At 40.1% G+C, this 17,614-nt stretch overlaps 1 protein-coding gene across 2 annotated transcripts in view; it reads right to left on the bottom strand.

Annotated features, from left to right (window-relative positions):
* The window catches only part of atp8b2 (ATPase phospholipid transporting 8B2), a 95,894-nt gene that overhangs the window by 17,722 nt on the left and 60,558 nt on the right, over positions 1-17,614 (bottom strand). For both annotated transcript variants that reach the window (XM_017702113.2, XM_017702110.2), the window contains 9 exons: positions 16,900-16,934; positions 15,624-15,792; positions 14,954-15,142; positions 11,860-11,975; positions 10,159-10,323; positions 8,829-8,940; positions 5,735-5,840; positions 5,061-5,286; positions 4,162-4,345 (listed from right to left, as the gene is read on the bottom strand). In XM_017702113.2, the coding sequence (XP_017557602.1) occupies positions 4,162-4,345; positions 5,061-5,286; positions 5,735-5,840; positions 8,829-8,940; positions 10,159-10,323; positions 11,860-11,975; positions 14,954-15,142; positions 15,624-15,792; positions 16,900-16,934 (1,302 nt within the window). The remainder of the gene's footprint in view (positions 1-4,161; positions 4,346-5,060; positions 5,287-5,734; positions 5,841-8,828; positions 8,941-10,158; positions 10,324-11,859; positions 11,976-14,953; positions 15,143-15,623; positions 15,793-16,899; positions 16,935-17,614) is intronic.

Below are 17,614 nucleotides of genomic sequence, written 5' to 3'. Positions count from 1 at the left end.
CTCGAATGAGTGGTGCACGCTCAGGGGAGGGACGAGGTGAGAAGAGAAACAGCAGTCAGAGAAGAAAGTGAGCCACATGTCGTTCTCTAAAAAGAGAAAACTGACAATTAATGTTGTTGAAATATCACTGAACTGTACTTTACTAACGACATTCAGTTGTTGACCATATAAGACGTTGATATTCCTACTCGGCTACTTCAGTAAACAGTACTTCTTCTTCTTCTTTCGGCTGCTCCCTTTAGGGGTCGCCACAGTGGATCATCTGCCTCCATTTTGCCCTATCCACTGCCTCCTCTACTTTCACACCATCTCCATGTCCACCTTCACTACATCCATAAACCTTCTCTGAGGTCTACCTCTTCTCCTTCTACCCGGCAGCTCCATCTCCAACATTCTTTGCCCAATATATCCACTATTCCTCCTCAACACATGTCCAAACCATCTCAACCTGGCCTCTCTGGCTTTATCTCCAAACTGCTCCACCTTCACTGTCCCTCTGATCTGCTCATTTCTAATCTTGTCCATCCTTGTCACTCCCAACGAAAATCTCAGCATCTTCAATCTCCGCCACCTCCAGCGCTTCAGTAAACAGTACATGGCACTGAATCATAATGCAAGTTAGACATTATGATGTTCTGGACCTTTAACTGGACCTTATTGTATTTTAATGAAAGACGTCTGGCTCAGAGCATGGAAAGCTGCATCAAGACAAAGGAGGTCTACTTTGAAAAATCTAATATTGAACCTGTTTAACACTTTTCTGTTCACAGTATATTTTGTAGTTTTGGGACTATTATTGTAAAATGTGGAAAACAATAAAAGGAAGTGTGTAGAAATGTCCAAACATTTGAACAGTACTGTACTCCACATGTAGTTTGTCTGTGTTTGTCAGGGTTTTGGCCCCCATAAATGCAGAAAAGCAAATAAACATGCACACACATCAGAGGGAAGTTGTTTCTCTTGGCCGTGTTTGCTCATTCCAAAATGGAATGTGGGGCAATAGTTTTGTCCCTTGGGTCAACACTAGAAATCCCCAAGACTCAGTCTAACGACGGAGCGCAGGCACGCAAAGCTTTAAGGTAACGATATCTACCTTTCCTTTCGCGGAAACCTTCCACCAATCAAGATGCAGGGGTCAGGCAAGCGCGCTTACTCAACAATGCAGGTCAGTTTTATTTACTCTGATGAGCGTTCACGCTCATTAGAAAGGGAAATGTTGTGCTGAGGTGGACTTGGGGAACACTAAGGTATTTCCCGGCACCAGGAAAGAAGAAGGCTCCAAAAATCTTAACTGAGTTTGGCAGAGTAGAATTCCCCTTCAGGATAATGTCAAGAGTTCGGCCAGTGGTTTTCTACTTAACCCAAATGAAGCCAAACTTGGTGTCTGAACTTGAAGTGCCATCTCGACTGTTTGGTAGACGTGAACATTTTTAAAACTGAGGGATCAAAAAAATGAAATAACAAACAAACAAAATGTTTTTGTTATTATCCCAAACAAATTAAAAATACAAAAAAAACATTGCTTTTTTCTTGGTGAGGATATTAAAGGATTAAGTACGCAGATTGCCACACAGTAAAGGGATTTACATGCACTCAGTGATCCAATCAAAATGGGATTTCTGTAGTTATCTGATTATTCTAAGGGTCATGTCCCATCAAAGGGTCAGCACACTCCGATTTCTCACATCGGAAGTCTAGAAACCTGATTAAGAAATCTGAGAATGAGAGCTGGATTATAGCTCAGTGATCAGATTTCTCAGTGCATGTGAACTTTACTCGGATTTCTTTCGCATTTCTCAGTCTGTGCATGTGCGAAAACAGACGGCGGTACCGGAAATAAGCGAGCAGTGTTACCGCGGGAAAAAACACTTTTGGAGCGACTCTGAAATAAACTACATGCTTGAAGGAACAAAAATTTAAATATTCTTCATCTTTTAGATGATGTATGTTCATATTTTCAGGTAAAGAGGGTCGATGTTTCTTAAAAAAAAAAAAAAAAAAAATACCAGTTACTTTGAGTTTTATCTTTTTCATTGAATGGTCTCACAAAACGAGGTAGTAACCTTATACTGAATGTGATAAGTGATTTTGAATGTTTGTCATTTGTTTTACACAAGTGAAGTGTAAAAATAACCTGAACTCTTACGTTACTCACAGTCATAAGAGATCAGAGCTGGGTAGCCTACAAATGTAGCTAATAAGACTGGCCAGAACAAATTTAAACAGACGGGTAACGTCTAAATGTGACCTAAATAATGACTAATGCTGACATTTATGAACATGTTTCTACTGAAGGTGAGAGTTGAATGGATCACATCGAAATACAGTACAAATAAAAGTTCATTCAATTTTTTTTCTATTTCATAATTTCAGTGTTTATTCCAATGCAGGCATTTTTAATCGTGTAATTCTGCTTGTTGATTGAAAGAAGACCATATTGAGTAAAAATGGACTGAAAGCGTAAGGACTTAATGTATTATTTTACGAACCAAGTTACAAGAAAGTTGGGAGAATATGGAGACATGTCAACAACATCCAGAAACGCTTCCAACTTCTCTGGGTTTAAGCTCATCTGAAATGGACTGATGCACAGTGTAAACATGTATTGTGGTCTGATGAATCAACCTTTCAGCTTATTTACAGAAATAACAGACATTGTGCCCCCCCAGGCCAAAAAGAAAAGGACCATCCAAGATTGGTACCACCATAAAGTTCAAACAACTGGGCAGGAGGCGGTGCTTATGGTGTATCTTGCACATCTGGGAAAGCCCCATGAACAAATTTAAGAGCAAGACATGCTGCCTTCTAGATGCCTTGTTTGGAGACGTCTATGCTCATTACAACATGACAACACTAAGCCACATTCTGCCCGTGTTACAACAGCATGGGTGCGTAATCAAAGACAGTCCAGAACTGTTTACCATTGACATGTGACAATGAAGGTCCAATTTGGTTGCACAGCCGAAGACTTATATAATGTCAAAAAATTCTGGTTTCAAAACTGGATGGATTGGTGTCAGTCCCCAAACGATTATTAAGTGCTGCAAACAAGCTCCTGTCCCAATTTTTTGATGTGTTGCAGGCATCAAAAAACAATGAAGTTTATAAGGTAAAACATAAAATATTTTATATTGTACCGTTTTCAATTCATACAGGTCAAACAGATTTCTGTTTTTATTAGCATTTCACATACTGTCCCCACTTTTTTGAAATTGGGTGTGTACATCACAAAATATTGAGAAGCACAAATCTGAGTGGTACTAGATCCGGACAAATTTACATTTATGGCATTTGGCAGACGCTCTTATCCAGAGCGACTCATTGTTTGATCATTTTACACACTAGGCGAAGGTGGTGTTAGGAGTCTTGCCCAAGGACTCTTACTAGTTCAGTGTAGGTGGGGATTGAACCCTAGTCTACAGCATAGAAGGCAGAGGTGTTACCCACTACACTAACCAACCACAAATTAAACCCTGGTTGTGACCAAGAGCGAATTCTGGTCCCCAATCACTTTAGAGTTGAAATTTCAGTCCTTTTGAAGTCAATATTACTACGAAACTTGCTGTCTCCTGATGACAGGGCCCCAATTTAGACAGCTGTGCCACTCAGCCCATAGTGTACGTCATAGTTATACATTTTATGTTGTATTTTAAGTTTGATGATTTAGGCATGCAGTTTGTATGATGCTAATTGCTTTACATAAGCTTCCATTACTTATTACTTGTTAGCTATATTAGCCTCTAGTAGCTCTAGCTGATCTACTACACTTGAAGTAATAGGATTTTCAGGCCTGTTTGATTTGAACTCTGTAACTTTAAACTGTTTATGTAACATCTACTGGACCGTCTTAATCTTTAATAAGGAGGCTGGCCCATGTCATTGTTTTCACAACTCGTTCAGCGCGAAGAGAAATAGAAGGGGGGAAGGAGGGTTTCCTCGCTTCCTGAGTTTAAAAGGTCAGACTTCTGGGGAAGCAAGTCTCTTCCTGGCAGTGGGTAAATATTTTCAGAAGTCCCAAGTCCCAAAATCTGTGCTTGTACTTGAGTACACCTGCCACAAGTGTCGTATGCCTACACCACCAAGTCACACAGTTAGTTCAATTCAATTCAATTCAAGTTTATTTATATAGCGCTTTTTACAACAAGGTTGTCTCTGACTCACTCTTTATCATGCTGACATCATTGGCTCCATCTCCGATGGCGAGGGTCACAGCGTTCTTGTGCCGCTTGACCAGTTCCACCACCATAGCTTTCTGCAGTGGAGTGACCCTGCAGCAGATCACAGCCCTACAAGCACAGGCCGTCTCCAAAAACTCCTGTTCCATGTCTGCCTCCAGCGCATGTGCCTGCCACAGAAAGAAAACAACAATAAACAAGTACATAAGTAATCTCTAATGGACTTGCTTATGTAGTTTCTGACCCTGTATGACCTAAAAAAGCCATGTTGCATGACTAGAAACAGTAGTAGCAGTTGTCTGGAAGCGTAATTTTGGCCTTAATGTCTTTACTTTTTGTCTATTTTTATTGCTGCAGCTATAGATAGTAGTATATAGTAGTGTGTGGTGGTGGTGGTGATCTCCCTGTGCTAAGTTTTCCACAATCATGTTATGGCCAAAAGTATGTGGATACCTGACCATCACACATTCCATTTATATGGAATTTGCCCTTGCTCTGCATGATTTTGGAGTGTGTCTGTAGAAATTAGCATGCGGAAATTAGTGGTGCGGTCAAGCACTGATGCTGAACAAGAAGGCCTCACTCTTAATAGAGGTTCCGATTAATTTAGAAGGCGTTCAGTGGGGTTGAGGTTAGGGCTTTTTGCAGGTCACTAAAGTTCCTCCACACCAAACTCAGTCAGGTGGGAACAGGAAAGGGCACCCTTCAATGAAAGTAAGGGGATCAAATCCTGAAAAACACCCCCAGCCCATTATACCTCCTCCACCAAACTTTACTGTTAGGCAGCGTTCTCCTGACATCCACTAAACCCAGATTCATTCATCAAACTTTTTTTTTTTTTTTTTCATCAAATTATTATGATTTATGCATGCAGTTGACACTCACCAGACTGTGTCCACTGATGACAAGCGCAAACTCTCCACTAATTGACTCCAGTACTGAGGTAGGAGGGGCTTGGGGCTGGGCACATTTCTCCTGATCAGGGACACAATTAGCCGCATCTCCACTGCTGAATCCGTTACCCAGAGAACAGGCTCCGCCCCATTGAGTCTCCACCTCTTTCCCTCCATCCCTGGTGCGGGCCGATTCCATCATGCGCTCCCTTGCTCTCCTGCACGAAAGCAAAGAGAGTCAACAGAAGAGAAGAAAAGAAATACTCACAAATGCATTTGCTTGTAGCTTGTATTACTGCTTGTATTACTGGAAGGATGGACAAGCTGGGAACACTGGGAAAAAACACTGACTCTGGAGCTACAAGGCTAACGTTGCTATCAATTATTTTTCCCACTTTTTAAGCAATAAGCACGGCAAACTTCATGTGCAAATTATTACGTACTTGCCTTAAACTGTTAAGCAAGCTTTTCACATTCATACAAAATAAATATCATTGAAATTATTATTACTTTTTCACAAAAACGAGGTTGTTCACGAATGGGATTTTTCCCAGCATTCCCTAAGGCTTTGTGCAGTCTAGCAACAATGAAAATGAAAGAATGCATTCTGAGGCATTAATAGCATGAAACTGGATTTGTGGACAGATGAATGGATGACACACTAACCTGAGGTCTTCGCGGACGCTTTGGACAGTGTGTCCATTCACAATAAACACCTCCGTTGTGTCGTCAGTCAACATTTTGCATGAATAGCCAATATTCACTGCTGTCTCTGTAAGAGAAACAGAGAATTTAGAGACATATTAGACTGTTTTCACATGCAGGCAGTCCACAGCAGAGTTTGGGTCTCTGTGATATCAAATCATTTTCATGTGGTTTAAATTGCTGTTGCTGAATTGCACCAAATTATACATGTGGGTTCACTGCTTAGTCAGAGATTTGACAGGGATTCAAGCACTATGTTGGCCTTCCTTAGTGCACAATACAAAACTTTTCAATTACACCGATCAGGCATAACATCATGACCACCTCCTTGTTTCTACGCTCATACCAGCTCCACTTACTGCATAGCTGCTCTTTGTAGTCCTACAGTTACAGACTGTAGTCCATCTGTTTCTCTGATACTTTGTTACCCTGTTCTTTAGTGGTCAGGACCCACATGGACCCTCACAGAGCAGGCACTATTTGAGTGGTGGATCATTCTCAGCACTGATCTGAGTGGATCAGACCTCAGTGTCACTGCTGGACTGAGAACAGTCCACCAACCAATACTATCCAGCCAACAGCCTCCTGTGAGCAGCGTCCTGTGACCACTGATGAAGGACTAGAGGATGACCAACAGCAGCAGACGAGCTGTCGTCTCTGACTTTACATCTACAAGGTGGACTGACAAGGTAGGAGTGTCTAAAAGAGTGGACAGAGAGTGGACATAGTGTTTAAAAACTCCAGCTGTGTCTGGTCCACTCATACCAGCACAACACACACTACCGCCATGTCAGTGTTACTGCAGCGCTGAGAATGATCCACCACCCAAACAGTACCTGCTCTGTGAGGGTTTTTCTTTAGTAAAGAAAAAGGTTCTATAAAGAACCATGACCAAGGGTTCTTTGCGTTATGAAATGGTTGATGAAGAATGTGCTTTAGATGGTTCTATATAGCACTGAAAAGTCTTCTATTGAACCCTTTTCGAAAAGGATCTATATAGAACCATATGCAACACATTCTGAAGAACCCTTTTGATGCGAAGAACCCTTTGATCTTTGATCAAGATTGTACAGATAGACCAAAAGGGAAGTTTTCGCACAGTGTAAAGGGCATGTGTTGAACTCAAATTATGCAGAAAACTAAAATTCAGGAAAATTTGGATTGGATGATATATTCCTTTTCTTTGGATTTTTACCCGGTTTTCTCCCCAATTTAGTCATCTCCAATTTCACCCACTAGTTAGGACTCCCACAGTCACACAATATTAGAAACGCTAGGAGGGTGAAGGCAGCACAGGCTTCCTCCGAGACCTGTGAAACCAGCCACCACTTCTTTTTTTCAAACTGCCGCTCACGCAACATCACTGGACAGCCGAACGCGCTCAGAGGAAAGCGCCAACCGCCAGATCTGTTACGTCAGCTAACAGACGCCTGCACTGACTAGCATTGCGTTGTGTCATAGGGGGATGGGGGAGTGGGCGGGGGGTGGGTGATGGGTATCCTACCCACCCAGAGAGACCGAAGCCAATTGTGGTTTCTTGGACTCTGGAGAAATCACCAGGGATGGAACTCACCATCTCCAGATGCTAGGGCCAACGCTTAGACAGTTGCACCACTCAGGAGCCCCAGCAATGACATATTTCTTGAATATAACACGTTGCAGCACATCTAGAACTATTAAAACAAAAATTGAAACTTTTGAAACCATGTTGACAGATTCAATCCGCTTCCTTGATGTACTTCTTTTAAGGTCTTCTACATTTCCACAGCTAATATAATCGCTATGGCTACAACAGACTTGTGGTCTAATATATGTGGCACATATGTCACAACAGTTTCATTATTCATTAACTTCCCTTTCGGTCGATCTGCACAATAAAAGTTATTTTCCAATAATCACTTTCGCAACAACTGCAGGAACTGGGACATGCTTCATGTAAATGTTATGTATGTGAGAGTAAACTAGGGCTGCGGAAAACGTTTATGATAAATAAGGGACTACCTTCAATGCAAATCAGCTAAATCTGATTCATTAATTGCGCTCAGATCAGCTAAAGTTGATTCATTAACTGCGCAAGATCAGATAAAGCTGATTCATTCACTGCGCTCAGATCAGATAAAGCTGATTCATTAACTGTGCTCAGATCAGATAAAGCTGATTCATTAACTGCGCAAGATCAGATAAAGCTGATTCATTCACTGCGCTCAGATCAGATAAAGCTGATTCATTAACTGCGCTCAGATCAGATAAAGCTGATTCATTAACTGCACAAGATCAGATAAAGCTGATTCATTAACTGCGCTCAGATCAGATAAAGCTGATTCATTAACTGCGCAAGATCAGATAAAGCTGATTCATTAACTGCGCTCAGACCAGATAAAGCTGATTCATTAACTGCGCAAGATCAGATAAAGCCGATTCATTAACTGCGCAAGATCAGATAAAGCCGATTCATTCACTGCACTCAGACCAGATAAAGCTGATTCATTAACTGCCCTCAGATCAGATAAAGCTGATTCATTAACTGCGCAAGATCAGATAAAGCTGATTCATTAACTGCGCTCAGATCAGATAAAGCTGATTCATTCACTGTGCAAGATCAGATAAAGCTGATTCATTAACTGCGCTCAGACCAGATAAAGCTGATTCATTAACTGCGCAAGATCAGATAAAGCCGATTCATTAACTGCGCAAGATCAGATAAAGCTGATTCATTAACTGCGCTCAGATCAGATAAAGCTGATTCATTAACTGCCCTCAGATCAGATAAAGCTGATTCATTAACTGCGCAAGATCAGATAAAGCTGATTCGTTAACTGCGCTCAGATCAGATAAAGCTGATTCATTCACTGTGCAAGATCAGATAAAGCTGATTCATTAACTGCGCTCAGATCAGATAAAGCTGAATCATTAACTGCGCTCAGATCAGATAAAGCTGATTCATTAACTGCGCTCAAGAGCTGTTTTAACATCACACTACAGTGTACTAATTTCCATGCATCTTTGATGAATGGAGGCCATTGTGTTACATTATGTGAATGTGGTTGTCGCTCACCCTGCTTATCTCCAGTTAGCACCCAGATCTTAATGTTAGCCAGAGAAAGTATAGCGATGGTCTCAGCGACACCCTCCTGCAGCTTATCCTCTATAGCCGTGGCTCCCAACAGCTACAAGACATAAATAAAGACAGTGCATATTCATTTCCCATGCAAAGTTGTTGTATCTCACTTAAAGTCTTAAACAAAATGTCATATTCCATATCTTGGGGCTGCAACTCAGCATATTTTCTTCCTTATGCTGACTTTATTAGAACACAACATCCTTGTACTACCTCTTTCGGGCATTCACCTACAGCACAGTACTCAGAAACTTCACTACTTCACTTACTTCATTTCCAGTCAAAACGCTCTTTAGGTTCAAGTAAATCACTTTTCAGTAGAAAAGAAACCGGCTTCCTTTTTCTCAGAATAACTGACTTACAGTTTTGCTAAGAAAACTTCAGTCTTAGAAGTTGGTTGCACGTTGTGCTTCTCACAATCCCAAACACATTCAGTGATGCTGAGGTCTGGACTCTGGGGCGGTCAGTCCATTGTTCTGAGAACACCAGCAGCTTCTTTGTTCGATGTCTTCTTTTTTTTGGTCCGTTTTCTTTTCTCAGTGAGGTTCTTCTTGACGGCTACACATCCTTTCAAACCCATAGCGTTGAGTTGTCATCTCATAGTGGAATGCTTCAAGTACTAATTATCTGAAGGAGAAAGGCTTGGTGGTCTACCAGGTCTTCCAGGTGGTTGTTAGAAGTCCTATTTTCAGTATTTTAATCCTTTATTATCCTTTCTTGCTTATTTTGCTTTGGTTGTTCTCTTCCTTATACAAGTGGATTATCTTGTATCTAATCTCCTAAAAAGTAGTACCTGAAAAATGAATAACTTGAGCTTAATGGCCATTTTGACTGGAAATAAAATAAATGAAGGGTGGTCTGACTTTTGTACAATGCTGTAGCTTGTAGGTGCAATTTATTCCACTCTTTCTACATTCATCATTGGTCAGTTTCTGACCACAGGACCACTGTTAAGTAGGGATGTAAATCTCTCACCTCACAACAATTTCACTACCATATATTCAGCTAGATTCAGAGTTTGCTATTAAAAGCATCCTGAATAGACAAGTAATTTTAGATCGTTGAAAATGTAAGTGCACACTTGAATATTATCATAATTGATTACAATCAATTAGAACATTCCAAAGCTGATGCAGCTGAATCAGCACCTTCGGACTGACATCATTTTACAATTTTACAAAGAAGTTGGAAGCTGGAAGTACAGAACACAATTAAGTGCCCCGTGCTGGAGTTTTTAATTATGTGGCCTTCAAAAAACACACAGTACCATCAGGTCCTGTTCAATCTCCTCGTAAGCAGCAGCCAGTCTGTCCTCCCTGCAGTCTATAGCTTTATCGGCACCTCTGTAACGCTCCGCCCACTCCGCCCACTGCTCTTCGGACAGATCCCGATAGGCCAGCGCCAGAGTCCGTAACCCGTCACCCGCATACTCCTATAAATACATGCAAAAAGCAGGAGAGCGTCCTCACTGATTTATCATACCAACACTAGGCCTGCGACAATTACCCAACAAAACCCAATATGGAAAAAGACTTACTACATTTACTTAAAGCTACACTACATAAGTTTTGGGGATTCAGAGACCCCTCTGGTGGAAATTATTGCACAAACTGTGCTGAAGAACATTACGTAACGTGGGTGGTCATAACTTGGTGAAGGATGCGTCTTCCAAGGCTGTAAGTGCACTACTATCTACTACAGTCATCATCATATCTTCAGCAGTATAATGCTGATTTTGCATTTGAGACCTGCATATCAAGCCCTGCCTTCTCTTTGAGCCATTGCATGTGCCATTACAACTCTGACCAAATCTGACACAACACTTTTAAATGATTATTTCAGGCTTTACCAGGTGACACACCAGCACACGTGCACTATAATTTTTCATGTTCTTTTGCCTTTAATTAAATAATAACACTTGTAAACTTGTAAATATCTATGGTCTGAATACTTCATAAAAGAAGTTAACTAAAACTAAACTAACTAAACTAAAAGTTTTTAGTAGAATGGCTCATGTTTATCTCATGTGTTGTCGGAAGAAAACCTCGTATCTCCAACACGATAGCCATCCATCCATCCATCCATCCATCCATCCATCCATCCATCCATCCATCCATCCATCATCTTCTGCTTTTCCAGGGTTCGGGTATCCTAAGCAATGAGGCCCAGACCTCCCTTTCCCCAGCCACTTCCACTAGCTCCCCGGGGGGATTCCGAGGCGCTCCCAGGCCAGCTGGGCAATATAGTCACATCAGCGTGTCCTGGGTCTTCCCCGGGGTCTCCTCCCAGGTGGACTTGCCTGTGACACCTCCCGAGGGAGGCGTCCAGGAGGCATCCTAACCAGATGCCCGAACCACCTCCACCAGCTGGCTCCTCTTTCAGTCCATTCATCATGAAACTTACACAGAATGTAAAGTTTTTTTCCAAATTAGGTCAAAAATTGAAAAAACGTCAAAAATGGAGATGAACAATCGAGGTTTTCTTCCGACTACATCGATATTTACAGATATCTGATATGTTAGACAAGAAAAAAAACTATCCAGGTTCAACAATGCAACTGAACAGGATTAATTGCGCTGTGTCTGCAATGAAATGTGCAGTTATGTTGCCAGCCCTATAGTTTATTAGCCCTATAATTGTCATTATTGATTCCAGAAATAATCATTAATAAATGCTCCTTTAATTACTTTATTTTGTTTAGGTTCTTCCATTCTGACTTGAAGTGGAGAAACTGTGCAGGGATCGAACTGTCATTTCTGTGCACTTCTCTAACATCCCCACCAGGGGGCTGCGTTGAACTTCTAAATGGGACCAGCGGCAGGATGTAACACAGACAATTGCTTTTGCTCTATTATGTGTGTCAATAAACAAATAAGCCGCAGCAAAATGTGAAGTGACACATGCTTTCATCCACTAACTGTACAAACCTCTTACCGTCTGACTCACGTACAAACATGCAGACACTCACATTAAGGTGGTCTGAGGTGATGTTCATCACATCATGGCTGCATGAGTGAAGCCTCTCAAACAGCACTGTGTCGGCCCCCTTACAGTACAGACGAATACGGCCCTCGGGGGTCCTCACTGAAACATACACACACACATAATATAAGTTTGAGTGCTTTGAATATTTCAATGTGAGCCTGACACACGTACTGATGACGTTAGGCCACGTTATATGATTTTCCAGCAGAAAAAAATCTCTGTAGAGGATATGTACATTTATTGCCACTTAGAAAACCAACAAAACATCATTTGACCAAGGGCGGGCAAATTTTTGCATGCATTTGTGTACCATGTTGTTCTACACGTCTACTGTCTTCTTCATGTGAATATATTTTCAGTGCATTATTGCAATTTTGCATTTTGTAAGTCTAAACATGACCACTGGTGCAACCATCCAACTACATATATACACTAATAAACTATTGACCAGGGTAAATGAATGTTTAAAATATCATAATGTTGAAAAACATCTATGAGCAAATGCATATATAACAAAGCATGTCTTATCTTTTTTCATTCATTTTTAAATTTGGAATTTTTTTTAAATCATCATTTTCAAGTCCTTGCTAATGACTGAAAAGTAAATAAATAACCCCCGAAATAAATAAGTACACAAATCAATGAATGGAATCTCATTGAATCAATGAATCTCAATTTCTCTCATTACATAGAACCCGAAAGCAAAAAATAGCACTCATTTTCCCCTGACTTACACAAAACAAGTGATTATGCAAGCATACAGCAAATAAAATGCCAGCTCCACAGTGATCAGCATTCACTGATACAAACCAGAAGGCCAAATTTCAGTGTTATTACAAGCCAGCAACACCCCGCAGCAGCATTAATGTTATCAGGATTGCTGTGGCTTGGCAAGGCAGGCTTTGTGTTTTCTATAGCTTGTTCAGCGTCTAGGCTTGGGCTGCATGACTTTCAATGAGTTCAAATTTCATCAAGAGTGATGACATCACCTTCACAGGGTGCATAACATTTACCTTACAGCCCACTTTGTTTGAGCACAAAACGAAATCGAGCTGGCAACTGTCATATCTTATGAATACAAAATTCAATCTATCAACAGTTAGGTGAGGTTCTTGGCTTCTCATTGGTATTTCATATCACACTAACAGGACGGTTATTGGCTTTAATAATCAGTCCTGCAAACTCATGAGCAGTGGAAAAAGATCACAAGTTCAGAAATGAACCAGACCCCAGTGGAAAGTTGTCTTTTTAACATGAAAATGAAGCGTTCCAGTGCCCTCGGTCACACTAAAATACAGGGAAACTACTGTAGAATGATTCAGCTCAATGAAGTTAACAGTTGTGCCAATACAGCATGCCAAAGACTGTACTACATTCTAGACTTTTTGACTTGTTTGTTAAAACCCTATTGCTTGTCATCCCAAAGGATAAAGGTCAACGGGTTTGAGAGGTACCCTGTGCTTGGACCCCGATAATTGCCAATTGCAATGTAGCTTGTAGATGGTTGTTTAGACCTTTTATCAGTTACAACAGTCCACAAAAATCTACGTGTTCTACAATTTCAGAAAAGGTTGTTAGCTGATTGTCTTGGGTGCAAATAATAAAATGGTTTGTTAAAACCCAATTTGTTACCATACCAAAGACTAAAGGTCAATGTGTATGAAAGGTACACGGTGCTTGGACCCCGATGATTGCCAACTGCAATTGTAACTCGTAGACGTCGGTTATGTCGGTTACAACAGCCAACAAAAATCTACGTTCTACAATTTCAGAAAGGGTTGTTAGCTGATTGTCTTAGTTGGAAATAATGATATTCACACATAGAAAATTTTTTGCTTCCACAAAGGTGGAAGGCAGTGAATTCTAGTTACGTTAGCTTGGATGAAATGACATCACATTAGTTCGGATTAGCCCATCAGAATAAAATACTGTATCTACTGATTGGGTGAATAAATTACACAAAACTTGTGGTGAAATCTACAGCAGACCTGCTCAAATGAGCCACGCTTTCAGGAGACAATCAACAGGAGAGTCACATTTACAGCAAACTGCCAAAGGCACTCATTTAGAAGATCTGTCTGCTGATTTTCCCACAACATACCTCACACCCCTAAAATACAGCTGTCAATTCAAACCCCACTATGTTCATCGATGCAGCCTTTTATATCAAGTAGCAAGCCAATGCAGTGTGTGCAAAGTTTAGTTTCATCTTATTTTTTGATGCCTGCGGCGACAGAAGCAGGTATAAAAAGTTGTGGGTTCAGTGAGGCACGATAAATGGATGGTGGGGTGTTTCCCTACAAAATGACCCCACTGACAGGGGCCTGGTGAATGCTTGTGTGTGCTCTAGTGTATGAGTGTTATTACTACAATGTAAAAAGATGAATAAAACATGAATAAATGAATAAAACATTCCCTGATTAGTAAAATAATAAACTAAATACTGGCTGACTTGACAGCCCTCCTGTTGAGGTAATATAGGGAAGCAGACTATGGACTGTATACAGTAGACTCTCTAACAGTGAAAGAGTTTCTGGGTCCAGAGAAGGGAGCTGCACCAGATGACAGTTTAAGTTATAACTGAGTAAGGAGGGAACAGCCTGGTAAGAGACCCAGAGTGGGTTTTAAAAAAACCAACATATGTTTGGTTTAAAAGGTTACCAAAAAAGGTATAAGGTTTGGACATGTTGGGAACCAAAATAGTACGAAATTGTGTAACTGGGGTGGGGAGATCGCCTCATCATCTCAGAGGGCAATAAAAAAGGAGATGTTTTGAGATGTTCTTTGCATTGTGGTTGACTGGAAACCATCTTGCCATTTGATGCTCAATAAAGCAAAGGCCGTTTCCTTCGTTCCACAAGAACTCAGTGCCTGAAGTCTTTTTGCATGCCTTTTTCATTTTTGTTGCTATTCTTCGATTCTTTTCATTCTTTTTGAAGATATTAGATTGCAGACAGTTATTAAGGCAATAGTATAGATAATATTAGAGTTACTTCTAAATGTCCAGACCCTGGGAAAAGAGATATCTTTTGGTTGCGACAGTAATATGCATGTGGGTGTTTGTGTAAAGAGCATACCTATGACGGACATTCTCTTGCGGATGTTGTTGAAGTCCAAGATGGCAAGAAGCGTGTATGTGACTGCTTTGCCAAGCTCCTGTGTGGTGATGGTACTGGGTGTACGAGAACGGAACACAAAGCCAAAGTTTCGAGCTGCTGTCACAAGTGCACCCTCATCAGGAGACTGAGCCTTGTATACCAACTCTCCTGTGGACAGACAGAGAGAGAGAGAGAGAGAGAAAATAAAAGGAATACAATTAAATTACAGCCCACAATCTGCTGCACAATTTCCTTCTAATGCGATCATGAAACAAATAGTTGTTTTCTTATTTAAACCCTCAGGCCTCTTTCGTAAATCCAAGGTCAATTTCATGAACTAGGACTACTGAGTACGCAGATTTGACACCGAACGTCTTTTCTTTTCCATTTAAGCAAGCAAACCAATTCCACTGTGACTTACACTGATCGAACAATTATTATATTTTGATACAAGATGAGTACAATTGGATTTTATACTGTGGTGCATCAGTAGAACCAACAACTTTTTGTGTCCCTGGTCGGGACCCTGGATTTCCTCTTCATACGAATTGCAGAAACAAAAGGAAATGAGAGGCCTACTTAAAAACTAGTTGAGGTTAGTTAGGCTTTGGGTTTGTGGGGAAGTGAGGGTGCAGGTTCAAGTGGTTACCCTCACTCTTCTCCTCGCTCATGACCGTGTGGCAGAGAGACAGCACGCGAAAGAACTCGTGCACGGCCGGCTCCCCCACCTTCACCGCCTCCAGCAATGAAGCGTCGTAGAAGCAGAAGTCCCGGTCTGCCAGCGGATTCCATGTGCTGAAGTCCAGGGGCTGCGCCCGCTGAGAAAGAGCAAGAATGTCATAAGCAGAGATAGAGCTTAAAGTGAAAAAGTTACATCATTTTCCCCTTTACCTCAAACATCAGCTAAGATAGCTAAGAAGTAATGGAAGCCAAATATGGACAAAAGTACAGACAAATCTTTACTTCTACTTATTGTCTGTAGCTAAGCAACATAATTTTGTTAATGTTTACAGATAACAGCATTTAAGAAACTTTTTTAAATGATCAATTTCATGAAGTGGTGATGGTATATAGTTAGTACGATGCTAAACAGTGGCTATAAGTTTCTGTTGCTGACTACATTTGGGGTAAGAGTACAACTGGGCAATATTTAGTCTAAATCATGATGCAAATATATAAAATAGATACTTAAACTGTCTCTATACACAATTTGTAAGTGTTAGTCTTGAATCAATTTAAAGACATTCTGGCTCTCTTAAAAAGTTAAATATCTCAAATTTCTATGTTTTGAATTCTCTTCAGCTGATAGTAAAGCCAGTTTGTACAGAATCCAATTTCCATCAAAAAAGTTGACAGTTTTTTTCTCTTTCCTGTTTCTGCCAGCAGTGTGTCAAAATTTTTACTTATTAACTCAAGATTATGTCAATAATCGCTCATTGATTTCACAACTTATGACTTATTATGACAAACTTTTGACAAACTATGATGATATAATACAGCATTAAATTTGAAGAAACTACGTAATTAATTTGGATACAAAATCAAGACTTAGAGAAAATAAAAACTTATTTCTAGCTATACTCAAATCTATTTTTTGACCCAAGTCACAATTTCGAGCAAATTGTTATTTTGAAATAAATCCAGATTTTAAGAAAACTAGTGTAAACTAGTTTTGGGAAAACAAACCATTACTTTGACATTGTAAGTCACACATTTGAGAAAATAAGGCATTATTTTAAGATATATTTCAAACCTTTGGCATAATGCTGACAGAAACAGAAGAAAACCCTGCTCTACCTGGAGATTGGCATTCTATAATTTCAAGAGGCTGAAATGTGCCTCAAAGAAATGAGACATGTCAGTTTGATTGTTCTATGGTTCTACGCTACAAGCTTTCCTACCTGTCTATGTAAAAGTGCACCCACCTTGTGCTGAGCTCCTGGAATGTTCATCACTTCACCTGTGATTCAGCAGAGAGATATAATACTTAGATATGCAGCAAATTACAGTCAGTGTACACTTTTGGTATTGTATTAGTTTGTTGGGCCATGTGTATTAACTTTTTTGCAGTCGTATATTATTGGTGTCCAAAGAAAAACGCTAAGATTACAAGAGAAGGCAAAATTACATTAACTAACATTTCAATGTAAGTTAATGTAAAAAAGACTTTATTACAAGTAGTTTTGAAGTATTTCTTTCTATGAGTCTGTCCACTCATCATGAAATTTTCAAACAATGTAAAGGACAGCTGCTGTGCTCAAATCATGTAGGAAATCGAAAAAAAAAAAGAGATACGTGTATTTTTTGGATAGTGGCGATATATATTACAAATATAATAACAGTACATATAGTAATAGTAAATCAAGCACGTTTTTTCTGTGTTAGTTGATGACCCAAGACATGTTTCGTGGCATGTTTTAGTTTTGCATTGGAGCTATGAAACTAAAGTAGCTAACAATGAATGGAAGTTCATAGCCACCAAAGTACAACCCCAACTTCAAAAAAGTTGAAATGTTAATAAAAACAGAAAGCAGTGATGATTAAATTCTGTTTGGCCTGTATTAAATTGAAAACGCACCATATTTGATGTTTTATTATGTGAAGTTCATATTATATTCGCTTAATCTCAATGTGATGCCT

The sequence above is a fragment of the Pygocentrus nattereri genome, chromosome 3 (assembly GCF_015220715.1).
Source record: "Pygocentrus nattereri isolate fPygNat1 chromosome 3, fPygNat1.pri, whole genome shotgun sequence".
NCBI lineage: Eukaryota > Metazoa > Chordata > Actinopteri > Characiformes > Serrasalmidae > Pygocentrus > Pygocentrus nattereri.
The sequence above is the reverse complement of the archived record's forward strand: the minus strand, read 5'-3'. Positions and strand labels throughout refer to the sequence as shown.